We start from the raw sequence: 27169 nt of genomic DNA on the forward strand, positions 1-27169 counted from the left end.
TAACCTTAATTAAAGCATTCAGTGATTAGAAATGTACAAATACTATGAGCCTCAACATACCACATCACCAAATGTATCAAAAATTGAAAATTTTATATTATCTGCTCATTTTTATGGTTTGGAAGATAATGAGTATTCCCTTTGTTAATTTGTTTCTAAACTTTTGTAAACTATTTTTCAACATTTTATTTCAACTCTTGGTGGGAAGAAGGTTCAAACTGACCCTGTCTTAAAGCGGGAAGACACAATGCTTAAGATTCTAGTATTTTACTCTTACTTTGATGAACCAAGAACACGTACAAAGCTCAGTAGAAATATACTACAAGTTCTTCAATTTTCGGCTGAAAATTTCCTAAATCAAATACAGTAGAAACTCTCCTTAATAAAGAGGTGTCCGCTAAGAGAAGTTCTACTGTATAGAAAGTACTGGTTCTTTCCTTCCCTATTTCAATGTGCACAAGTATTTGTCGCAAAATGTGCATTTCAGCCAAACTGCGGAAAAAAAAAAATTGACTGATTCAAGCTTATAGCAAATCAGACGCGATTCATACATATTGTTACGAATATATTCACTGTAAGCCCCATCTATTTTCATAAGCCAATCATACATGTAGCAGATAAAACGATTTATCAGCTGGCTTTATTGAGACTTTAACTCATTGGTAGATGCATTTCAAAGCATAGGGCAACCTGGTTTTACCATACCACTACAAGGATGAGGATTTATAGTCCATTTTTGGTGAGACATGGCTATGTGCCAAACAAGAAGATCTGCACATGTACTGTAGATCATGTACAGACCTGTTGTACTGTTTCACAAATGTTGGCAATACATACAATACATACAATACATCAATAACCAGGATGTTCGTATCACAAACATATACAAAGGGAGGGAGGATGTTGACGACAATGGAAACAAAATGGACGCCAAGGTTCACAACACAAAATACGTGCGACGGACAGACGTGGCTATTTACAGTAACTGGCCAGTGCCGGTCTTTGTGATATAACCGGGTTATACGTTTGATCTTTGAAGATATGATACAGAATATAATTTGAAAGCGACAATATATTTTCATGATATATCTAATAACGAAGCCAGACACCCATTCACATCCGATATATCTCCTAGCTAAATGTTACAGCAACAGATGGCTGCAATAATACCCATTATATTTGAAAATACTCGAATTGCACACATTGTGGCTTAAATATATAAAGCCCACTTCAGCTTACCGGTATATGGTTCAACGGTTGAGAGAACCTTAGGCCTTGTAGCACTCACAGAGAATTCAAGCAACTGATCAAGACAAGGTGTGAAGTATCAGCATTTAGCTAACAGAGAAGCCCTGATTGACATCTCCCTATACATCAGATCATTCACTTCCCACAAACCTCGTATCCAAGGCCCCTAATCCTAATGCTAACATAAGTACTGAAGTGGGATAAAAGCACACTTGGAATGAGGTAAGACAGCGACAGGGACACCGTATTGTGTCAAGACTAGACTAACTACACAAAATACATGCATCATCAATGTACACATATTTCTTATATAAATCAGTGCATCCAATACTAATGTTTTGATTTTAGTACCTATTGAGATTTTACCCAAGATTTATTGCAACCTCCCGCTCTCAGAGAAGAAGACAGATGAAAGAGGTGTGACAGTTTTGTTCAGAACCAGTTTGGGGGACATCAGCATTTTTTGGTGAATCTGACTACCTGAACCACAGGGTTTCGCTTTATCCTGAAGTTGTTAAAAATACTGAAAATATCAGTCATAACCAGTTCAGTATTGTCATTTTTAGTTTTTATTCTAAACATTTTAATTTTTAAAATGCTTGATTATATTATCAATTATTTGAAATACCCTAATTAATGCAACCTGAGTTTACCTGAAATTCTCGTAAATCTGAATGCACCAGAAATTTAGCACTTTTAAAGTGAAGTCAATTTCACCGATTGGTCATAATTTGTTTGTGCATATTAATACAGAGTAATGAATCGACATGTCTTTATCTAAATTAGGGTGGGACCATTTGCAAGATCATTTATAAAGAATACAACAAACGGCTTGCAAATTTGTAATCTCAAACTTTGGTGTTAAAGCTAAGCACATTCAGAGATTTAGAGACAACTGCATAGCAATTAGCATGGCAATCACATGGATAGCAATTAATTAGCATGGTTTTGACATGGATACAAAAACACTTATTTTAAAGTTAGATCTGTGGTTGAAAATGGGAATGTTCAGATGTTTGACATATTCATTTTGAAGAATTTTTATAAGAAAACTTAGAGTTGAGAAAATATTGCAAGAATGTCGAGATGAATCTTGATTGAAGCCATTTTTGTCACGACAGGCAGCACCAGCTTGGTACATAGTCATAATTTTCACAATACAATATGATTTATATTACAAGAAGAAATGAATAACAAATAAGTCGGTAACCTTTTGATAAAATTATCAAACTGTCATTGTGTTTAATTTTCGCACATCCGACGCACTAAGTGACAAATTATGCAAAATTTTAGCAAAGGTTTTGTATTGATGAAAACAAAAGACAAAACATGCCCAATTCAGCCCCAATCTGCATCAATATTTGAGGAATTTCCATCATTAAAAACTTCCTGACCAATCGACATTAGATCAAAGCTTTTGCTTGGTCATTATTTACAGTTGAGCTGTACCCCCCCCCCCCCTTGATCCATTAAGAATATTGCACAGACTCAAACTTTATAGTGACAGTACCAAACCAAAACACTCGGAAATTCTTATGAAAATATGCAAAGTAAAAGTACCAAAGATGCATCTAGTTTAAGATACACACACATGTTGATTTTGATAAGCCACAACTTGAAATCCAAACTTTATTAAGCACACTAATACCTGGCAACAAGAAATTTATGGTTATATATTGTTATGCTAAAGAAAACTCGACCATAGCACGCAATTGCACTGGTTACAAAGCACTCAAAAACTACAAAGCACTGACAACTTATGCACTGCAAAGCACTCGGATAGTCTACAGCACTAACACGCTTTTAAGTACAGAAAAGCATTCAAAAACCTCTTATAATTATGCAAGAAAAGCACTCAAAGAACACTAAGGCACACACGAAGAAACTACATCAAATATGTGATTATGATATGAATTAAGAACAACATCAACCCTGATTTGGCAACAGTTGAAATGAATTCACTTATGGAATGATCAATTCTACTGAGTTGAAACAATACATGGCAATTTGATGCGTTGACACAAAACATTATTTACAACAATACTATACCAGTACAAAGTCAAAATCCATAACACACACATGACTAGCTCCTACTCCTAAAGAGATCACTAGTTCAGACTTCAGCTAATAGGTGGTAAATATGGGTGGGTGCACAAAGGGCAAGAAAACAATGATCCGAATTTCAGTTCACCACAACTAGACACGACTCAATACATTACAGGCATGACAGGTTTATGCGTGATAAGCAGTCAAATGCATACAAGAATTCATTTCAAGTTAGGATGAACCGTACAAGCTTTGAACAACAAATTTTCAATGTCTACTATCAAATCTATATATCAACCACACCTCACACCACAAAGCAATCTTGATAGTACCATAATGTGCGGAAGTGGGGCATTGCCTTTCTACAGTTTGAAATATCAACATGCCCGTTTACCATACCGGTAACTGGAATGCCCAACTAGAAACTTAAAATCAACAATACACTTTCTAGTCATTTGCTTCAACCAGACAACATCATGTACAAATTCTCTCAAACAAGTTCAGACATTTGAGAAAATTGTGCTCACACATCCAAAGCATCAAATCAGTCACTACAACTTTGCACCATGATACTCATGATAGACAGGAGCGGCCATTCAAACTAAAATAGTATCAGTATCAATGTTTGTAAATGACTGCATTATACTTCAGTGTATTTTCGGAAGATTTCTATGGATAAGTATCTGCAGTTTTGATTTCCTACGCAAGATAAGCACCCTTGCAAAATAAGTTATTTCAAAGGATGTTTCAATATCATCATTTATACTCCTCAAAGAGTAATTAAAGGACTTTGTCAATACCATCCTGTTAAGAAGCACTGAATAAATTTCATCTAGGCTTTTGATACAAAATGCGATATAAGTTTGCATAAATTTGATCTGTGGTGATTCGAATGACAAGTCAAACATTATCTGTAGTTTCCTGACATGTTACACACAAGAAGCAATGGGCTACTTTTTGTCCTCACCAGTGAGCAGCAATGACAGTATAATAGCAAACAGACATGATTTTTATGCATTGCTAGAGGTTTTTATGGCAAATGGAAATGAATTATCTTGGGTAGGGCAGTTCAAGTTACATCAATGTAAAGGCTATATGACCTATCAAATCAGCCAGGTGGTTAATTCAACGATGCAAATAAAATCTTTAAAATTCATAAAATGCAATGAAAATATGGATGGTTTCTTTTGGCAAGTTATTAATATGTAGAGGACACAGAGGTCATATCATTAGTATTAGTTTGATTAAGTAAGTGTTAAGACCTGGAATAAGGAGTGAGGTTGTTTGCTCATCAAACATGCCATATACCATTCATCTCGGATACCTTTGTTCACCTTGAATATGCACAGCTTAGAAGTTTGAGAGAATCAGTGTCTTCGTGTTGATACAGAGAATATACATGTATTCATGTATTTATACCACGCAGAGAAAAACTGAGCCCAAAAATGGATACATCTGAAATTGCAGAGGACGAGAGGTCAGAAGTTTGATTTTTAAGTGGACCAGGAATTGTAATTCCCAAAACTTGTGGATTCAAAGACAAAATCATGGCAACACTACAGGTTCATTTCATGACATGGTAATTTTAACAAATTGGTTTAGTATGAAGTTGGCTGGAATTGTTTGACCAAAGCGAGAAACATCATTTGCATAATGGTGCAGTCCAGGTGTCCTGCTCCGATCTGCTTATTGCTTAATAATACCAGGCATTAACAAACTACCTGACTAAAAACATAATAGCATAGCTCAGCACTTCTTCTCTTGAAGACAACATGATTTCTCATTGGAAGACAGTATTTTCGAAGTTGTGGAATTGCATACTTGCTCACAGTAGATTATGACTTGGAAGTCAATTTAGGGGATATTTTGGATGCAGGACTATTATAGTATACCATCCTCGCGAAATTTTTCCAAAGATAAAAAAACGGAAGAGTGGTAGACTCAAAATGATAATACAGTCAAACTTTTTGTTTAAAGAGGCTCTAGCGAATTTCTGGAAGGTTTTGTTTGGAGAAGACAACTTGCCAATACTTTCTGTTGCAATTGATTCAAAGGGCAAATTATGTGCATAGCAGGTAAGGGGTTGTCAATCAAATAAATTGTTGCCTTCTTTGAAAGCCTACTGTACAACTTCAAACAACGTAGTTCCTCACAAAGAAGACCGTTTTGTCCCTACAAGTATTGCAGAGTATTAAAATGCAAAAAGGTTCCCCTTACAGTGAATTGTTTTTAAGAATTAAAGAAAAACGACCTGTTCTCATAAAATAAGGCCTATACCCACTGTCCCAACCCAACGCCTGACCTCTCACCTCCGTAATCTCAAGACACTTCTGCCAATCAAAATGATAGCAGTAGCTGCTGATGCTGATAAATATGCTACTGAAAACTAAATTACATTCTATAATAAGTATCATTTTACTGCACATTACAAAAATATGATATTCGAGGCCTTGTTTTGGTTTGATTTCAAATTGGTTATTTTCTTAGCACCAACATCTTGTGTTCATGGTCTCAAGCCTGACACTACAGTCTTGAGGAAGATAAGAAAGAGACATTCTAAACTCCCAAAATTGCGTTAAACTTAAGGATGGATTCTTACAAAATGTCACAGTAAATGCTTTTTGGTATTGATAATTCATATCGTTTGTTTATGAAAGTGATAATCTGTAGTTTGTGTACCTTTTGTGTTAGATATTGCAAATATGCCAAGTGTGACTATTCGACAGTGAAAATTTGATTACATGGATAGATAAGACTTTGGAACATTTATGGTTAATTAGAATAATACAAAATTATGTAGCACTTTTCACCTTTTGATTTGCAATAGCATCTCACCTTACACCTTAAGACTTTGACATAAAATGCTGTGTTCACACAAAGAAAAGCGATGGTTGTCAGAATAAAAGCGATGGTTGTCAGAAAACGAATTCCTGCTGAAAATTATCTAACATCCATGTAACTGTACGTTCATGTATGTGAAAGCCATAAAAAGCATAATTTCGCCCAAAAAGAACAAATTCTTGCATACATTATCTACAGTCTAATGTATACAAATTCATGTTCTAGTTTATGTTGAAGAGCACCTTTCTGCCATCGTTCCTAATTGCATCAACACTTTGAGAGAAAGAACACCTTTCTGCTGCGGTAAGGCATTTCATTCTAGAATGGAATGGTCAAGTTTGCTTCTGAGCAAAATCCCATCTCTCCTTACAATTGAAGAGAAAAACTGACCAGTATCTGTACAAATTTTGATAATAACACGCTTATAATTTATTAGGATTTGAACACGATAAATGGCACAATTTCTTCTTGGTTTAGAGCACCAGAAGCCCTGGCAAAGAGATATTGTCATGTTGAAGCCAGCAGTGATTCCAACTCCTCAGAACAGATCAGCTGTGAAAAACGCGACAAGAAATAAAAATACCATCGACGGAGTTGAGGGAAATTTACACAACTCGAGTATTGATGCGTAACTCTGTCAACTCGCACTCGGAGGTAGAGAATTTATAGTCCGTTCCCGAATACCGTTTTCCTCTTAATACATAAACAGCTTGCAGAGGATTTCATCATTCAGGAACAGACTTGATGCCCTCGTTGAAAAACAATGTCAGGTAATATTATGACTGAGAATAAATACTACTCCATACCTTCTGCCAAATTCAGGCCAAGCTGAATTTGATTTCTCGCTGACTGTACAAGTGATTTCTGTGATTTCTTATCGACTGTGCCCACAAAAATCGAGATCATGAAAAAGTGACCCATCCACTCTTGGCACACAGGTGGGACAATCTAAACCTGGATAACTAAGGAAAGATATTGCATAAATAAGATATGAGGAATGTTTAAAACATGTCACAGATCTTCAAACAACAGGTCTTTGTCAGTTATTCATATATAAATCACACACAGATATCATTACAAGGTTTTCAATACATGAATAGTCAGACTGTTAGTGTCATGAAATCTGAGCTAACAAACTAACAGAATTCAAAACGACTCTGATATCAGGATGAATTCTTTCAACTTTGTTGGTATCTCAAGCTCGCCAATCTTGTTCTGTGGCCTCTGACCTAATGCCTTACGGACTGATCCTCGACACAATATCTGCAGACTCGGGGGCTTACCCAACAGCATACGAAACATCTGGGCAAACTGGAACCGGATTTGTTCGGTCAATCCAGCCTCTGCAGCATAGGCAGTCTTGAAGAGCAGATCATGAAGTGTATCGATTTCCCAAAACGGAACGACGTGGTAGGCTCGCACCAGGGCTGATATCATCTGGAAGTTGTCATGCTTGACAGCTGCATAGAGTGGTGAGAGCTCAAGGTGGGGATGAGGGTCGGTGTACTCCTTGCAGCAAAGGCGGGGTTTTGGCATAAAGCGAGCACCATCTGGGTTACAGCCCCACTTCAGGAGTAGCTTGACAAGGCGGTTGTTGTTGACCTCAGCGGCCATGTAGATGGCATTCAGACCGTCACTGGTTATCTGAAGAGAATGAGGGAGGAGGTAATCATTTATACCTTGGAGCTAACACAGATAAAGGACAATGGAAGATGAGTATTTTTGTTTTTTAAGACTTCTTTCAGAGAGATTAAGAACGACAAATCTTGACAGCATATCAGTATGAAAAAGATGAACCCTGGGATCGGCATCAATTATAAACCAAACCTAGGGTCAACATACCTTATCCAAATCACACCTAGCGTTTATGAGTTTGCCAACAATGCCATGGAATTGTTTATCGACAGCTGTGATGAGGGGGAAGCGGACGTCTCCCGCGTCGACATCAACTTCAGGGCATTTCAAGATCAGATCTACGATTTCTTCAAATCCACGCTCACAGGCCTCGTTCAGGGGAGATAACTTGTGTTCATTCATGATGTTTACATCGCAACCTAGAAAATACATGCATCAGAAGATAAAGCCGAGTCAGGAAGGTGACAGAAGATATACAGTAGAAACTCCCTTAGCGGACACCTCTCTATTAAGGACAACCTCTCTATCAAGGACACTAGTTTTGGTCCCAAAGTGGTTGTTTCAATTCAATTTGATCTCTCTAATCAGGACACCTCTCTATTAAGGACAGCACTAGTCAGTCCCAAGGGTGTCCTTAATAGAGAGGTTCTACTGTACTACTCATCGGCAGAAATAGACAGCATTTGATCCACTCAGTTAGAAATAGTTAAGAGAGAGTAACATCGAGTAACATACCGGCTGCAATGAGAACCTTTACTGCCTCGATGTGCTGGGTCTGAACTGCCAACATCAGGGGAGTAGAATGTGTCACATTGTCAACGTCATCAAGGCGGCTATCAGCTTTGACTAATACCTTCAGGATCTGCAAAGAAGAAGTTCAGTTGTATACTCTTTGTGAAATCAGGCTATTTCACTGCTTGGTTGATGGATAACCTGAAAAATTACCAAAGGCACAGCAGCCAAATTAAAAACCAAGTGCTCTCCTTTGCATGTCACCTTATTACAGCTGCAACGTTTTTGCCAGACTGACAAGCCCACAGATGATAACGATTACTTTTTATTACTGCACACACAGTTATCACTCACCTCAATGTCAACTTTGAAAGAAACAGCAACAAATATTGGGAGTTCATTCTTTGCATTCAACACATTAACACTGCAACCTGAAACAGAAAGACAATTTCACTTGAAACATGATGAAAACAAATCCTATCAGCAGATGGAATCATATAGACGAGGAATTTCCATAATTCACAATAGTCTTAAGATTTCATGGATCTAGCTGTGTGTTGCCTCACCTGCATCAATCAACATGTTGACAATATCCAGTTTATTGCCATAGATAGCACCATGTAAGAGCGAGTCTCCTCGGTTAGTAAGGACATTAATGCGAGCCTTGTGGTCCAGCAAGATCCTGGTGATTACTGCAAAGAGAAAACATTGAAATCATCAGGAGATTTGGTTGGTTTCAACTTGACTTACATGACTTTAAAACCATGTCACTCCAAGCAGAACATATGTTGCCAGCAAGTTTCACGTATCACATGGAATTGAAACCCATAAAAGCGCCTGTGATTCTTTAGCCAACAATTGAGAAATGAATGAAGCGTATGAGCTGATACCAACCTGAATCTCCTCCAAATGCACTCTGGTAGATAGCTGTCCACCCTTCATTGTCGGCCTTGTTCACATCACATCCAGCATTGACCAGAGTCTTTACCATGTCAGTGCCATTGCTGCCAGAGCCAAAGTAATGAATCGCTGGAAAACATAAAGACATGAAGTTCATGTAGCCAATGTGAACTTATTCTTGTGAATGTGAAACTTGATGCGGAGGTCTTGTTCGAACTTCTTCTGACCGCGGCGCTGATTCAAACTCTCGAAAGAGTATGTTGTTGACATCAGATCCAAAAAACAACTCTATCCTCAATTCCATGTGTGCACATACCTTGCCTGACAGCCTCGTGTAGAGGTGTCTGCTTGAGATAACCCGCCTGGTTCAGATCACTCCCAGCCTTGATCAGGAGTTTGGCAATTTCTTTGTGTTCATTGGTTACGGCCTCTGAAAGTGGAATGGAAATTGGCGTGAGTAATTATATTGAGCTGTCACAATAAACTGTTGGAACAAGAATATAATAGTGATACATACAGTAAATGTCAGACGCTATTACTATCTAGATTTCATAATACCACGTTTTCTTGCTATCTGTAACCTACCCAGTAATGGTGATATGTTTCTCTGAGATAAGGTGTTCACGTTAGCTCCTGTCATGATCAGTTCCCTGACAATCTCCAAGTGACCGTTAGAAACGGCAACAAACAGAGCGGTGGTCTTCTTTTTATCCTGCAGATTTACATCACAACCTAAAAGAAAAATTAATAAGTTACCAATTTTCATACACTTGAGGATTTTTAATGAGTTTTCCTCAATAAACATTGCTTCTTCAAAATTCACAACACGTCTATTATTCAATGATTCTGATTATACATGTGATATCCTGTAGCCGTAAAAAAAAATCATTATTGTTATCGCCAGTGGTATAGTTCCATTTTCTCACACACCTAAATATGGTGTTCCTGGGTGGTGTTCAGAGATAGAGACAGTTTTTAAACTCGATATCTTTACCTGATATTATAAGCATCTTAACAAAATCCAAGCATCCTTTTTCAGCAGCAACCATAAGAGGAGATCGGAGGTCTTCATCACATCGGTCAACATCACATCCTGCATTAATAACAGCAGTAGCTATCTCTAAATGTCCATGGCGAGCACAAGTCATGATTGGTGTATGGCCACGGTTGTTGGCTTTATCGGGATCACAGCAAGCTATAATAAGTAAATCAGTCAATCGGGAATGACCTTCATAGGCACAAGAGTTCAACGGTGTCATACCCTGATCATTTTCAGAGTCAACTAAAGCACCATTGTTGATGAGCAATTCAGCAATACACTCCAGTCCACGTGAACACGCCATGTTTAACAAACTGTTCATTTCAGCATTGCGTTGGTTTACATCTGCACCTTTGTTTATGAGAAATGCACAAATATCAAAATAGCCTTTCGTGACCGCGATCTGCAATGCACTTTGCCCTTTGAAGTGGAAGTTGACGTCAACATTACCGCCACTACAAAGGGCCATCACCTCCCTCAGGTTATTCTTGCTGATAGCATCATGGAGGTTACGCATTGTTCGTCTGATAGCCCGCTTTCCTGCCTCCGCTGAAAGAAAAACAAATTGGGAATGAGAATTACAGATATAATTTTGGTATAAACGTCTCAGCATACATAAATTCAATAACGGAAAACAAAATAAAGCCAAAACAAACAACAATATTTTATGCTGCAGCAACACTCTCTACAAAAATAAACAAAAGAACATTCGATTCATGCACTGTCACTAGTTTCGTTTTGATTTCCAAGGCAAATAAGAATATTACGTCGTATCTACGGTTCATTAAACATTACAACATGATTCAGCTACTGCAGCAAAAAGCTCAAGAGCCCAGCCCAAAAGATGCCAGACAGTAGGCACCTGGGCAACATCATAAACAATACATTACAAAATACACAGGAAAATTTCCCATTTTCACCCCAACACATTTGCGCAAAATTTGTCATTTTTTCCAACCGCATGCACATTAATAGTGTCTTCAATAGGTGGTATGAGTATTTGTGATGTGTATGCACTAATGTATTTTTCAATTTTCATTTTCAGAGATGCAAAATACGAGTTTATTCTAACCTTGTCGGTCAATTTTATTGCTGTTGCTGGCCATTTTTGAGCACCATACTGTCGCCATCTACCGGTGAAATTTTCCAATTGATTGATTTGCAGACCAGATTTAGGTGCCTCACAACGGAGGAAGACCATATCTTTTGTCAACAAAACTGTAAAAAAGACAAATCATGCTCGATTTAATGCACAAAAACTGTTTTTTTTCTTATTAAAGTATCAGTAAATCCTATAGTGGTATGTGATTAAGCGAAAATTGCTTCAAAAACACAAAATTAGGTTTATTTTATTAGTTTTGATTTCAGTATACATTGTATTCAAATACACATCAAATAATAGGTTGCAGACAAAATTTTGAACAATGCACAGTGGGGGTGTCTAGGTGTAATTTTGGGGGAGGGGAGGTATAGCGGGGGGGGGGGGGTGCGCTGCCACTTTATTTTTATTGGGCCAGTTCAAGAACATCACTCAACATCTCTCTTCCCTTCCGTACACGGTTGGGGAAGTTCTTACGCCTTACGGCCAGGATACAAAAGGGTTAAAGATGCATCCAGCATCCAATTTGTACCCTTTTTCCTCGCGTAATGTCCCGGATATAAAAGGTATGCCTAGCCGCTATATAGCTCGGGATACCTCATTATCATTTTTACTCCAGATTTATACCAGAATAATCATGGTGCATGGTACTACCATTGGGTTCGTTGGGTTGCTATACACCACGTTACTTCTCATTCTGTATGTGGACATCTTGGAGGGAATTGCAGAAGGTGCCATCATGTACAGGAGCAGTAAAAATGAAGGGTATCACAGGTATGGCTGAAGTACCGTATAGACAGAGCTTAATGCAAGCTCTTATTTGGTCATCTGTATTGCTGGTGGTGGACTCTTGTTAGTTTCAGAATCCACTCATGTAAAACTTCGGCAAGTTTACATATTCAGAGTGATGTTTCCTCTGACCATTCAATAAAAAAAGCTTTTCCTCTGTAACTCTTGTCTTTTATTCAAAATGGACTTCATTTCAGGGATTTGGTCACTGAAGTCATCATACCGCTGTCCCCTGCTGGTCAGCTGCCTACATATGGCTGTGACATTCTACTAGTTGAACACCTTCCCTCTGGTGTCTATATCGATGTGCATCAGATTGAGCAAATGGTGGAGTTTGGAGGACCAGAGGTTAGTTTTACAGCCGAAAAATTAGGTCAGCAGACAGATTTCATCAACAGCAGCAATGAAATTATTCTTTGGACAAATTGATGTCTATGTTATAATCTTCCTTTGCAGGTAATTGTGAATGATCCAATTGACATTGAACAGCCTGAGTACTTATCGCTGCCAAATAAGATACTAGTTTATGGCCAGATTACTGTGAAGGGTCAAAGGTTATCAACAAGTATTACGTTACCGATCCATCTGCGTTATCATCGAGCTGAAAGTGAAGGGGGATATGTTCAAGTTATTCAGAAACATCCCGAAGTATTTGTCAGGTGTGATGGTAAGTTGGCCCGACTGTTAAAGGGGCAGGCACTATTGGGTCAGACAAACTGGTAGTCTGCATGAGACTTGATATACACATGTGGGGCACTGAATCTGGTTTGACTTTGTGATAAAATATTGTTGTTCTTTTAAAAGGTTATCAAATCAAGAGGTCCTTTGTCTTATTGAGATGTCTTCTTCTCACTGCTGTATTCAGGATACTCAATTTCTTTTTTCCAGCTTATGATCATTTCTCTACTCAAGATTCACAAGGATTTCCATGTTCTGCCAAATATCCCGAGCAAAGATGTCCTTGGTACAAAATAGATTACAGCACAGTAAGTCTAACATACATGTACTGTGTCGACATCTTTAAGCCTGTTGAGGGATGCCTGTGCAATAGGCCTATTTGTAACAGACACGCTTCGTTGGCTTTAACTTGCTGACACAGTACTTTGTTCTCTTTATACAATCAAAGATCAATTGAACTGTGACCAACTTTTTGGATGCACAGCTAAAAAACATGCTGTTGCTGATAGGAACCAAACTTTTAATTCAAATAATCATCAAATTTCAAATTATACCCATTGGCCAGAAGGACGGAATGAAATATCTTTTCATGCAATACACTGAGGGACCATGTCATGTGCTCAGTGTTACATGTCTTCCTTTTCATTTCAGGACTCCAAAGAGATTACCTTCCATCTGCCTATCGGAGATAGTGACCTCACCAACCTCGTCTGCATAATAACGATAGGAACGACCTTATTTGGTTGTCTCTACATCATTTATAAATCCGTCTTCTCATGCCATACTAAGTACATTCCAGACGATGAAGACAAGGCAAAAAAGCAATAAGTGCATTAATTGGGCTCTTTTTAGGACCAGACAAGCTGGTTGAACAGTCATTTGAACAACTTGCAATCCTGTTCTCTATACCAAAATTCTCTCTCCATTCCTTCTAATGTTAATTCTTTAATATTCACATTTTATTGTGTCACTTCATCATACATGTATGGAACCTGTATAAATTTGTCCACTACTGATCATCTTATTATATTAATGATTTCCATTTGTTGACTGTTATCCCTGTAAAAAGGTCATCTCTCAATGTTGGCAATTCAAAGCCAATATGTGCGAAGTTATCCCTGTACATGTACCACCCCATTCTCTTTATTGACCTGCATTTTTTTATTCGAATAAATTGTTTTATTTGTTATGAAGCATTTGTTTGTGTTTCTTATGTAGCAGTGACTGTTAAGGCAGTCGCAGTAAAAGAAGATCTTTTCAGCACTGAGGACTCCCAATCTCTGTTCACAGCCACAAGATTTCAAAAATAGAGAAAACTACTTGATGTCGTCAACAGTACAAGCATTTATTATCAATTGTTCTTTATACATATTAATACACAGCAAGCAAAGAATGTGTTCAATGAGAGAGATCAGAGATGCAGGCATGCTCCATTTGTAATGTGTTTACCTTGCGAAGCTAGGGACCATTACAAAATTTGAATGCCACTGAATGTCACTTCTGAAGTGCAGAAATCAGGAACTACACACAGTCATTTAAATGTCCATGTACACTGTCTACCAAGACTGTTTAGCCCATAAGCATAAAACAAATGTTGTGGGGATTGTAGTACTTGTAACATGGAAGATACCGAAAAGTCATAATTGTCCACTGCCTTGCATATCAATCATGATTATCCTACAAATGTTGAAAAGGGCTGCCAAAATATTAAACACTTTACAAGAATAAGCAAATCTCATTGCATGTTTCAGAAATGTTTGTGAAAGGTTTATCAGTTCTTGCCTCTAACCACAATATTCAAATGCTAATTCAACACATTTAAGGCAAGTGAGCTTACTTTGACATTTGTTGCGAGTGCAGAAAAACATGGTATTCTACTTTTGACACAGATGGCGATATCCAACACTATGCACATCTTGAATCTATGACACTCAGGAATGTAAAGCATTTGAAGTTAAATTGTGAAGAAAGGAATACTTCTTTCGGTACTCGGCATGATTTCAGGCAATGTACAGCCGCAACTGGGTCATTTACATCTATTTACAACTGCACTCAAATGTACATTCATTCATTATACAAGCAAAACAGCTCATCAATACTTTGATCAGGTCGGACTCATGGTGGCTTGGCCACTAAATGCACACCTGGCAAATAAATAAAACAGAAATCGTACTGCAGCATTTGAAATTCTACAGTATCAAGTTGATCAAAGACCATCTGGCAGGGGAACACAACCAATCCAAAGTTCATCTTTATATCTTGTTTATCAACAATACACTACAAAACACAGACAAAACCTTCTGGTTCCATGGTCAATTTCCAATGAAGGATTTCAAATACTGTACTGCCGATGAAAGCACATATCAGCCATGTGACATCAAAAAGAATGCTAGCACCAAAGTCATTTCCGCTTAAGTAACCGGAAACTATCCATTGACCACCTCTAATACACTGTATACACTACTCAAATGAAAACATACTATGGTCAAGCCAAAAAGTACCGAAGAATGATGTCATTTCAATACCAGTATCAGTCTCCCTTGCCTGTGAACAACCTGAAGATTCGTTTTTAACACCAAAATCACATTGGTTGCACACAAAAATATCTATCAACAATTCTTGTGAAAATAAATTCATGATTTTCTTACAAATACACAAGCAAATTACAAAGAAGTCGTACAAAAGTAAAAATGTCATTGGAACATTGTTTACACAATCAAGATGATTACAAACAATGGCATACATTTTGGCATATGTGACTCGCTCTACCAAAACTAGGCGCTTGTCGCATTTGAACTCGACAGGTTGATACGGACTTGTTGTTCATTTCCCTATTGTAGACCTTTTGTGAAATCTATTACAAACTGATTTGGTCACATTTCACAAAAGGTCTACAATAGGGAAATGAACAACAAGTCCGTATCAACCTGTCAAGTTCAGATGCGACAAGCGCCTAGTTTTGGTAGAGCGAGTCACATATGTTCAACTTCAACAAAATGCAAGTGAAATTACAGTGCCCAATGATAAACCAAGTACAATTGCAACCATAATTTGGTGAATTTCTGATATATTTCTCGTTTTTTTCATCACACCCAGTATATTGGAACTCCAGGCATTTTCAAGTTTTAATGTGGCAAACTAAGTACAGAACACAACAATTGTATTTCATACATTACAATACCGTATGCATATCAATAAATAAGGCTAGATCCACAAGAATATTCAGGCACCAAAAACAAGCAAGACACGCAAACACAGCTCGCTGCAGACACAAGCAATTCTCCACGCGGATGACAAACATTTTGATTAGAATTTGAGAACATCCTCAAAGTCACAATGGGTTGATCATGAATGATTTGATGATGAAGTGTCAAAATAATTTATGAAGAATCCTATCGAAATCCGCCATTAAAATCGAACTGATCCAGCTGGTAAGCTACTATTGCATAATCTGTAGTACCGGAGGTCATTCACAATTCTATGGACACTCTGGGTAAACGACGGCAAATCCTGAAAGTACAACAACGAGCAATAAGAGAGGTACATCTTCCATTGCTGACACATTTTGTGGCCAAAGATTTTCATTCTTCAACACTGAAAACATGCTGAAATCCATGTCCCAAGAATCATGAAACTGGATATAGCTTTGCTCTCCTTAGCAACTTATTTCACACCCAACAAAAAGAATGACATAACTTGAAACACTCACCTTATCCATCTTAAAATTTTGAGCCAGGATGGCTTTTTGATTGTTGTCAAGGCCTTCACAGTTAGTCAGGAATTGAGGCAGAAATGTGGAGTAAAAACGTTCAAAGTCAACAGACGCCATGTTATACACCGTGATGCCAATCTCTTCCTGCAGAAGGTCATGTGACTTGTGTACGAGGACTTGCAAGAGGACGTTTAGGAATTGATCAAGCATTAGCTCAATGAAGATTTTCTGGAAGAAAGAGGAAGGGTTTAAGTTCAGAAAATAAACAAGCATTACAAACTGAATTCACCACAACCACTGAAAGGAGTGACCTTTGATATCTTGGCAGTTGGTACTCACTAATGATTACACAAACACACACCTCAACTACTATAGAGCAAGCTTTAGACTTTATAAAGGCAAGGAATACATTGTACCTACCCGATGGAACAATTTCCATTTAGTGTTGAGGCTTTCTAGAGCTTCCAGGTTTTGTTTGAATATGGCTATATCAGGTTGAAGGAAAGACTGACCAAAAGCCTGAAAGAAAGAATGATATGATGTCCCTTCAGCCATGATGTCCAGGAAACAAGATTAGATTCAACCATTAAAATATACCACAGAAATCTCATTTGTCTCTTCTTCGTGGTCGTAGCAGTTCATATCAAAGATATTTCTTCAAGCACATCACCTTGTAGGTCGAGTCACACAGATATCACTCTTTCCGATTTGATTTGAGTCCGCAATACGTCACGAAGGCATCATGTCCTCTTTAACAAAAGCAAAAGTTAATATACCTGCATAATTGTGACAAACTGCGGTTGGTTTTCAACCTCTTCTGCTTGTGTCTTTTGCATGGTGGTGAGTATGTTCCCCTTGAAGAAGTATCGCCAGTTGTGCAGTAAGAGCTGGTGTAGGGTCTCATAAACACTCGACTTGATATCAGGAGAGGAGCGCTGAAATATAAATATGGATTATAACACCTAGCTGACTTATCAACGGACTGAAGACTGCAAGTAAGTAACAATGTAACAATGTGGCTGACAGCAATAATGACATAGCTATGGCTGCTTAATGCTGCAGGAGAAGCCTCTTGGGTGAAGCCACAGAGAACATCAGCTCATGGAAAGTTCTGTAAACATTCTGCCACGAACGCAGTATGACCAGACCTGGACTGAAGTGAACTGAATCCAAGGTGCATAGTGGGCAACAGTGACAACACTATTAACACCTGCATCACCAGTCAGCTCAGAAGATGGTAGAAAGAAACCAAGTTGGATAGATCAATCTAGATAACCACATTTGGTTCCATTACTCACCTCAGCAATAATAGGATATATATGTTCCATAATCAACGATATGATGGTTGGCAGGAATGCTTTGAATGCGGACCCAGGCTCTTGAACTATCAACTCAAGAACCTTCAGGAATCTAGAATAGAAGAATAATCATCTGTAAGCATTTATGAAATTCATAATGACGCTGGCCACATTCAAGCCTTTTCATAGAAGTTAAAGTCTGCCTCGCCGCTGCCGAGTCAATCACTAGCTCATGAGGCAGAACTGGTCCTGGGTACCATAAGAATGGTCAGCAGTATTCCTCCAGGAGTAGAGGAGATCCTGGTCTAAGCCACGTGATGCCATTTGTCAACTGTACGATGAGGATAACTGCGAAGGTTCAAACTCACTTTTCTATCACACGAATGCCTGATCTGCTTTCGGACAGGATGATCTCAGCTAACTGTTCCCTAGTGAACATATCCATAAATGTGCGGATGACTTGTTCGGTGAAGGGGATCCCCATCTGGACTCTCTGGCTTTGGAAAAGGGCAAGGAAAAACGTAAGGATGGAATCCATCACATCTGAAAAGTAATCAAACATGTTCACATTACTGAATGCTGGAGATGGTGATCAGCAAAAGAACACACACAGTTTAGTAAATGCGATAATAATGGCACAAGTGATGGCATGCAAGTGTCCAAAACCAATCGGCTGCGACAAGTTACTTTATTTTTTTCACTTCCATACAAGTCAATTAAACAACAGAATGCTCTAAAGAGATTGATCAGCATCCAATAATGATGGAGTAGAAATTGGGCCATTTTTTTCCAATTTCAATCAGTATCTAAATACAAGTTTGATTGAGAGTAGTATCTAATTACAATTTGATTGACAGACCAATTAACTTTTTCAGGGAATTTTTATCACCGACCTGGCTGATGGATGTATATTGAGAAGAGTTGTAACGACACTTGGACAGGCTCCTGTATTGACTGGTAACAGATCTGTTTTGACTTGACCACTTCTCCAGCAAGGGATTCAATGATATCTGTCAACACCTGAAGGGTTTTCTTGATACATGGTTTGACTGGAGCGAAAAGGTTAAATGAGAGTTAAATAAAACTAAGGGGAAATAGATCTTTTTTAACAAGAGTAGACCTAATTTCATTATTAAACGATGAAAGACAGTCATTAAAAGACCTACCTTGATCTTGGAAATTCTTATCATCCGACAACGTAGTTGAATCTTTCAGTTGTCTGTATTGCGACGTGAGCTGTTTCATGAATGTTTGATGCATGGTGGATCGGTCAGCCCATTGCTGGTCCGACTCTGTTATATTTGGCCACGGCAAGATGAGGTAGTGAGATAGGGAGCGGTAGATCAACGTTTGTACCTGAAATTGAGTAAAAGTGGTTGAGGAAATCGACGATAAGATATACCAGACCAGGGAGTCTAGTGGTTAGGGCATCAGCCTTGAGGACGGAAGTGCAAAAGTTCTAAGCCAACTAGCAGCCTGTGTTCTTGCAGCTTCTTGGTTAGAAGCAAACTCATTGAAAGTAAGGTTAAACTGACTTCTTGCTTGGTGAAGTAAGGTGTTTCTGGCTTACCCTCATCAAAGGAACAATGTGCTGTTGCCTGTAGAGACGTCTCTTGACTACTTGAATGTACATTTACTTACATCATTACTAAATGAGCAACAACTCCCTTGACTGGCTGCACTGAAGAACTTCTGTATGTCGGGAATCTGTAGGAGGAATGGCGGTCGTATCGTAATACACACAGAGACCATGAGGTGGGCCGCCGACTGTACAATCTTCTCTGGTACCTAAACATAGAGAAACTTTGATGATTTTTTTCCCCATCACACTCAAAGATGCTTATACAAACCGAATAGATTTCATAAAGACGCCGCTTTGATCTTTCGAAATGAAACTAGAGCTTTATCTCATTGATGAAAATTTCACTCACATCCTTTTCGAACAATGGTAGTAATGAGTCTATCACCGTACTCATAATAGTAAAGAACTTCTCCTTGTGATCATTATGACTCTGTGACTGCATCCCAAACTGTGACAACCAATGGGAGTAGGCCTTCAGTGTGGCCAGGGCTTGAGCATGGCTGAAACACAGGACAAGACAAGAAAGATTAAATGAAGCAAACAACAGAAGGAATGGGGCTGTCGATGTGCCCTTAACTTCACAGTGCACGAGTCAACTCTTATTTCTTCTTGAATCTTTCATGTATTACTCAGTCTATTTGATAAGCTGGGCACTTAACTCAATACTTCCTGGATGAAGAGAAAACAACCAAGGCTAATGACACATACTTTCATTCCTAGAAATGATCAAAGACAATCTACTCACACTTCTATAAAATCTGACTGTAGAACATTCTGAGCAACGGAATTCACTTCATATAACTTTAACTTGGTTCCATACACAACCAGTCGGATTAATCTGAAAATATAAGGCATGAAATGACACGTAGACACCACAATAAAACAAAGTGTTTACTTCAAGTCAGCCAAGTCTTCCTGTGCTAAGGTCTGTGTTGGCCATTGTAGGACCTTGATTTCGAAGAGCCCCACTAAACCTCCTGGAGAAATTCAGTGTACCTTCACTGCATGAACACTTTATCATTCAACTGATATTACCTTTCAACTAAAGCTTGAGCATCACCAAATCTGTCTGCAAAGTGTTCTCCAATGAAGTGTGTCCCAAGTCGACCAAGAGCTTGTAATAAAGAGGACAAGTCTCGCATCGTACAGTGCAGACGACGACATTCATTCTCGGCAGTGATGTTTAACCTTCGACCTTGCACACCATTGGCGATGAACTGTTCTAATCCAAGGTAGATATCAGAGTATTCACCCAAGGGTTCAAGCTGGAAACAAAGGAGATTATTAGTTGATGCTTTATATGCAGTCAAAGTTGGCTAATTTCCCACCAAGGTCCAAATCTCACAGCTACATTTCATACAAGGAAGGGACACACTCCCCACTACATTACATGCGAACAGAGGTAATAAAACACAGCTACTACTCATGACCTAGTGTGTAATTTGAAACCATCAAAAGCACAGATTGTATCCGCAATCACTGGGCACTTAGTTTGACTTCTAGTTGTTTACTAAATCACTACAAATGGCAACATGATAATCAAAACAATAAGCTTCAAGTAGTCTTGTATGCCTTTCTTACCAGTATTCTGAATGTTTCTGTTGGCATCAACTCAGCAACCTTGGCTATGAGTTCAAGACACTGCCTGAGGAAATGTTGCCATTCTGTTTCAGACTGCAATGAGTGGAGAGAAGACAGTTAAGAGTTATACACAAAATATTTAGAACCAGACAGCCTGAACCCCATAAATTTTGGAATACTGATTGATTGACTGCTCAGCACAAATGATATTTTTGCAAAAAAGATAGTATTCAGTCATTAGTACTTCAGACTTTTACATTCAGGGATCATCAGTCCACTTACATCTTCATCCAAGGTCTCATCATCGAGTTCATCCAACTGAGACTGGTTGTACCTGAACTGACATTTATGTAAGACCTGTGTCAGCAACATGGCCATTGGATCCTTGTATCTGGAAGAAGACAGAACAAGACAAGAAATGAGGCACTAGGAACAGCAAACAATTCGAACTGAGAAAGTTATTTCAAGAGCAAAATACTCCTTAACATGAAGTGACGAATGACCAATTGTAGACAAAACAGTACAGTGGAACCTCTGTTAGCGGACACCTCTCTATTAAGGACAACCTCGCAATTAAGGACACTAGTTTTGGTCCCAAATTGGTTGTTTCCTTTCAATTTGACCTCTCTAATCAGGAAACCTCTCTATTAAGGACAGCACTTGTCAGTCCCGAGGGTGTCCTTAATAGAGAGGTTCTACTGTATATCCAAAGGTTTGATGTCTCACCTTGTCAGAATGTTGTTGCTTTCTAAATGGCGAGCTTTGAGCATTGTTGAAATGTAGTCGAGGAATACACACCAGATATCAAGACAGGCAAAGAAACCATCATTTGTTGGCTGGAAATAACCAAGAACTTTAATGAGAACATGAATCTGATGAAGGAATCGTTTTGAAGTTCCCCACTACACCCCCCCCCCCCCCCCCCCCCCCCGCCGCCTCAACACTCGAAATGGTAATCGATTGATAAAAGGCTTGAATAAAACAAGATATGTGCCCAAATAATCAAAGATCTTACCTGCTTGAAAGTGTACTTGAAAAGCAAGGAAAGGAAATCTAAGACTGGAAACTGAGTGTTGGATTCAAATCTCCTCAAGTGTATGCTGACAAACAGCCGCAAGAACTCTGTGAACTTTTCGATATAACTGTAACAGAAACGAGCTATCAGTGTGATTTCATGTCAAGAATAACTGTTTGATATCTGTAATAACATACTATTGGCCAACATTTACAGGAAGCATTCAGGAGAAACAGTCCCATCACTAATAGCATCAAGTAGGTTGTGAAAAAATCAACCGGTCCACCACGGCAGGAATAGATTGTCAGGTCGTCCTGCCGTGGGAGTCAAGGACTGATGATTTGGCCAAACTAATGATAAGCGACTATTCTAAAATCTCACTTCTCATGGCAAAGCGATTTCTCAACTGGTCATCAAGCTTACTTTTCATCAAGCTCCTCCAACCGATTCCCTGTCGAACTCGTCCCACTTTCCTTCGTCAGCTTTTGTAATAAATAAAACGTCTGCTGAAACATCTGCAGGAGAAAATCCTCAAATTCCTGCGGCACACAGTTCTTTGCAAGCAATTCATTGATGCAGTTCATGGCCAGCACTCCAAGTGATTGGTTGCTTCCAGCAAAAGTATTCCCTGGGCTGGACCCCGAGGGTCGCTGTTGCTGAATTTCACACCCAAATCCACAGAATCGGAATATAGTACTTAACAATGATGGTGTGATAGTCGTGGAGAGGGGTATCCAACTAAATAAGTGAGATAAACAGTTTAGTGCCGTGGCACATATCACATGGGAGCTGCTGTCTAGCGGCGGTAGGGATTCCAGTTGAACCTTATTCGATGGCGACTTGAACATGTTGCTCAGAATTGCACCTGAAAAGAGAAGTACAGAACTGATATAGGGTTACTGATAGTGATATCCTCTGAAGTATCATCTAAATCTACATTAATCGACTTGAACTCATATTCTATTCATAATTTACTACGAGTTGAAGCTGCCGTTTACAGGTTGATAATAATGATGAACATCTTACAGTTTTTTAGTAAAAAATTATAATATCTCAACAATTAAACAATTGTTTAAGAATCAAATGAAAACAAACAGAACAAAAAACTGAACCAACACAAAAATTAACAGGAACTTGGAACAGTAAGTTTTAACAATAACTTGACTAACACTCTGACATGGTAGTTGGGGACCTTGCAACATTGTCAGAGAAACGTTTGAAACTGAGAATTACCCAAACTCACTGAAATTTACTGAAACTGAAAAGGAATTGACAATACAAGTCATAAGAGTCCAAATGGTTATTTTCAATTCCAATCTTTGGGTCTGTGGGAGGGAGGAGTTCGGACACTTTGGAACCTGCATCAAGTATGAGCTTTAACGAACAGAACGAATTAAGACAGACCACAGCATTTGTCACTAGAACAGGACTGTCAATTTAAGATTGTGGAAGATTACTTAAGAAAGATAGATATAGTTCTGTGACATAATGTACTGTACAGTAAGGGGCTTTATCTTGTCAGTCAATTGCCAATTTATCTACTATTTATCAAACAAAATATCACTTACTTGACTGTGGAGATGTACTGAACAAAGTAAACGATGATCTTCGATGCGTGGTGGTAGCCTCACCATGAGTTGGTGATGGTGGAGGAGTGGCCATCACAAGGTGACGATGCTTTTCAAGTGTCGACTCAAGAATGGCTGCAAGAGAGTAATCGTTTTATTGGCATGGGAATGATGTCAGTGTTCTCATTCTTACTTGACAACCGAGGAAAGGAGTTGTCTTTGAGGACGTGTTGGATGATTTTTATTGTTGAACACAAAAACTTACTATTGATGAGAGACAACACGGCAGGAACTTGCTGTAGGAGAAGGCGTCTTAGCTCCTCCTTCCTGGCAACACTCAAGTCTTCACGTGGACAGGCCAACTCTTCTGATGCCGTCTGTATCAGGACAAGGCCGAGTAGAACAGTGTCATGCTGCTGCATGAGCTGGAAAGAGGATAATAAAGGTTTGAATAGACCGTCATTGGTGGTTACCAAGCAGGTTGTTTCAAGATCATGAGAATATTAGATTTACAACATGATGGGGAAACAAAACTTACCTGTAGGATACTTGAGAAGAAATCTGGATAAAAATGTGGCCAATCCAAGCGGCCAATGTCCACTACCAGCTTGACAAGTTTATTTCTGATATAAGATGGCACCTTGTCATGGTGGGACAGAAGCAGGCGGTTAATTGTACTCCGAATCTCCATCTTATCCTGGCCTTGGAAGCCTATCCATTGTTTGTTAATCAGGTTCTGAAAATGAGGAAGTGGAACATGGAGATTAGCATTGCAGACATCAGGCAGCATTAAAGACAATAAATGCCTACATTAGGAATACAAACAAAAACACTCGCTATTTCCACTGAGCAGAGGTCAAGAGAGGCCAACTTCCTGAGAAATCCTTCAACTAAACTGAGGGCCAAGGCCAAATTCACGGAATAAAGCTATACCAATCATATGTTCATGAGTCATCCTTCCTGCACCACATGAAAATGGTTAATTCTGGATAGAACTTTTTTATCATATCCCATCCTTCATCCTGCTTACCTCCAACACTGTCATACAGTACATCATGACATATTCATTGCCAGTGTTCCCCATGAAAAACAGACAACTCCTCCAGGCATCCTGTTGTCGATTGAAGCTCTCTAAAACTTCCTCTGGAAGTAAACAAAAAGTAGACTCAATAATAGCACAAAGTCTTCAATCAAACTATGCTTTCATTTTCCACAGGACATCACTATCATGCTTTTTCCAGTGATTTTGGGAGAACTTCTACTTCTGGATACCTTGTAGTTGGCAGATAAACATTTTGACTTCAAAGATAAATTTAACCAAGTGTACACTATTAAAGACTACCTGGAACGCATCAGTAGAGCTAGTGGCAAAACATCAATATAATAATATAAAATAACACATGTTGATTGCAATGCTAACATAAAATTGTGTCCCACCTATTTGCCTCTTCCTTTCATTTGTAGTCAATCGACCAAAAAACTCATTCATCAGGGCCTCCAGTGCCCTTAGTGATTCTTCATCCGATGCCTGCATGACAAAAAAAACGAAGCATAAGTTAAGCACTGGAACAGTTGTGTGTGAAGTAAAAGTTACGGACCTAATCTCTGCAAAGGCCAACTTAGACTCGTTAGAGATCATACAGATGACATCTTGATCAGGACTTGTTGACGACATCATGTCGCATAGTCTTTATTGAATGTTAGTTGATTCATGGGAACCGAAGGAAAACAGACAAGGTGACGGTCAACATGGTACATCTGACCATGGAGGTATAAATATTTATACCTCCATGATCTGACATGCCATCGGCATCGTCAAGAGTTGAAGAGGTCAGACATGTCAGAGGAAATGTCCAGTCGAGAAGCAGGCCGTACATCTAACCATGTTCATATGTTGAGTAGTCAGAGTCTGTAAGTGCAGGTTTAAAAGACAACATCATTCATGATCGTGCATTACAGTTACTGTTACAGTCCCAGTGTATTGTAAATGTAAGATTGTTGTACAACGAGAACGTTCATCAATGCTATACAGTGCATGATGCATGTAGCCTATGGACGGTGTGGTGCCGCCGGATAAGGAGGCACGCCTCGAAATTGGAGCCAGATTTCCTTACCATTTCAAAAATTTATGTACAGACACTTCACAAGACAATTGGGGTACTCCTCAGCAAAGAATCCTCGGTAAAATTTGGACAAATCAAACGAGTAAATCGATCTAATCTGCTGTACACGAGGCACGTTGACTGACAGCCCTCGTGAGCGACGAGGCCATTTTGATTTTTTGATCGAGCTAAATAGTCTGCTTACATTTGAGTGGACGATAATTAACAATAATTACTATTCCCAATTTCATAAAATTGAATATCGATCATTTGGTAGTTATACTACATGAAATACAGAATTTACTTTTTTACATGTTTAGCAACTGACCAATGTATTTATTCAACCAAATAAGAAATATGTGTTCAACCTAACCATCAGTGCACTAAGCGGTGTGGAAAGTATCTCCACAAAAAGTGGGAAAATGATCATTAATGTCAAGTAATTTGGACTCGCTGAATAACTGATGCCTTCTTTTTAGTGTTAGTTCACCAATGACTCTATTCTTGATGTTTTTCTTCAAGCAGTGATGAAGTTATTTCAAGATTTGTAATGCTCTTGTGTCTTCTTCCAATCAAATGTTTATGTCCTTGGGTAAGACACACTACTGACACAGTAATCAGATACCCCCGGCAGATACCTACCCTGTAACACATTCTTCTTGTACTCATTGGGTTAGTTGACAAGTCGACCAGAGGTTGTCATTTGGTTGACTGATAACATCTGACATTCCATATTCCAAATCCCTCGGTCATTTTGCACATTTCCCGACAACAATTTGTGTACGAAGTAAGGTGGGCCTTGGAGTCTAAAAACTGATATTTCCGTGTTGTTTCCTTTTTCAGGCATGGTCTGGTCATCCAACATGTTCTGCAATGCGACAAGATCCTTCAAACTGTGGACTAGGACTACATTACCATGGCAACTAAAATCTGATATCAACTTCTTCTCCAATTCCAAAACAAATAATATTTGTTTAACTATTGTAAGACCTTGTGCTATGTATTCAACATGTTGCAGGAGCTGTATTCCCTTGAGGAAACCATCGGTACTACCACCAGGCCTGCTGACTGAAGGAGTAATGTACTCGGGACCTGGCTCATCCTTTCGCTATCACTCAGACTTGGCAAAGCAACATTTCTCATCTGAAGCTGGAGAGACTACTGTTGCAGCAAAGAAAGAATTCAGTCTTTTCTATCAGTTTCCATACATTGTCTCAATGCGTGCTTTATCTAGATTGAAAATCTATCAAACGATTTCGATGGCATTTTTTTTACCGGTTCTGAAACATATGGAAATAACTGGA

At 38.7% G+C, this 27169-nt stretch overlaps 3 protein-coding genes across 4 annotated transcripts; 1 reads left to right on the forward strand and 2 right to left on the reverse strand.

Annotated features, from left to right (window-relative positions):
* Positions 1-510: 510 nt before the first annotated feature.
* On the reverse strand, positions 511-11547 carry LOC135494116 (ankyrin repeat domain-containing protein 17-like). The gene is made up of 10 exons (XM_064781879.1): positions 11514-11547; positions 10397-10990; positions 9988-10134; positions 9719-9832; positions 9397-9531; positions 9069-9194; positions 8857-8933; positions 8506-8632; positions 7978-8189; positions 511-7779 (listed from the first exon to the last, which is right to left on the reverse strand). The coding sequence occupies exons 1-10, from the start codon at positions 11545-11547 to the stop codon at positions 7282-7284; spliced, it is 2064 nt and encodes a 687-aa protein (XP_064637949.1). The 3' UTR covers positions 511-7281.
* A 71-nt stretch (positions 11548-11618) lies between these two features.
* LOC135502005 (phosphatidylinositol-glycan biosynthesis class X protein-like) lies at positions 11619-14218 on the forward strand. The gene is made up of 6 exons (XM_064794473.1): positions 11619-11661; positions 12160-12314; positions 12527-12677; positions 12786-12996; positions 13218-13315; positions 13659-14218. Exons 2-6 carry the CDS (start codon positions 12178-12180, stop codon positions 13833-13835), a joined length of 774 nt encoding a protein of 257 aa, XP_064650543.1. The 5' UTR covers positions 11619-11661; positions 12160-12177; the 3' UTR covers positions 13836-14218.
* A 1746-nt stretch (positions 14219-15964) lies between these two features.
* LOC135494119 (exportin-6-like) lies at positions 15965-26024 on the reverse strand. Of its 2 annotated transcripts, XM_064781894.1 has the most exons (23): positions 25878-26024; positions 25201-25291; positions 24794-24906; positions 24302-24499; positions 24029-24188; positions 23764-23898; positions 22619-23060; positions 22196-22322; positions 21907-22016; positions 21463-21571; positions 21181-21273; positions 20635-20864; positions 20345-20437; positions 19949-20099; positions 19659-19805; positions 19184-19373; positions 18911-19066; positions 18386-18560; positions 18018-18129; positions 17496-17654; positions 17140-17238; positions 16717-16947; positions 15965-16517 (listed from the first exon to the last, which is right to left on the reverse strand). In XM_064781894.1, exons 1-23 carry the CDS (start codon positions 25878-25880, stop codon positions 16416-16418), a joined length of 3426 nt encoding a protein of 1141 aa, XP_064637964.1. In that variant the 5' UTR covers positions 25881-26024; the 3' UTR covers positions 15965-16415. The 2 variants fall into 2 exon arrangements, with proteins under 2 accessions (XP_064637964.1, XP_064637974.1); XM_064781904.1 differs by lacking the exon at positions 25878-26024 and having other exon boundaries at positions 24794-24904; positions 25201-25262.
* Positions 26025-27169: the final 1145 nt, after the last annotated feature.

This window comes from Lineus longissimus, chromosome 1 (genome assembly GCF_910592395.1).
Source record: "Lineus longissimus chromosome 1, tnLinLong1.2, whole genome shotgun sequence".
Lineage (NCBI taxonomy): Eukaryota > Metazoa > Nemertea > Pilidiophora > Heteronemertea > Lineidae > Lineus > Lineus longissimus.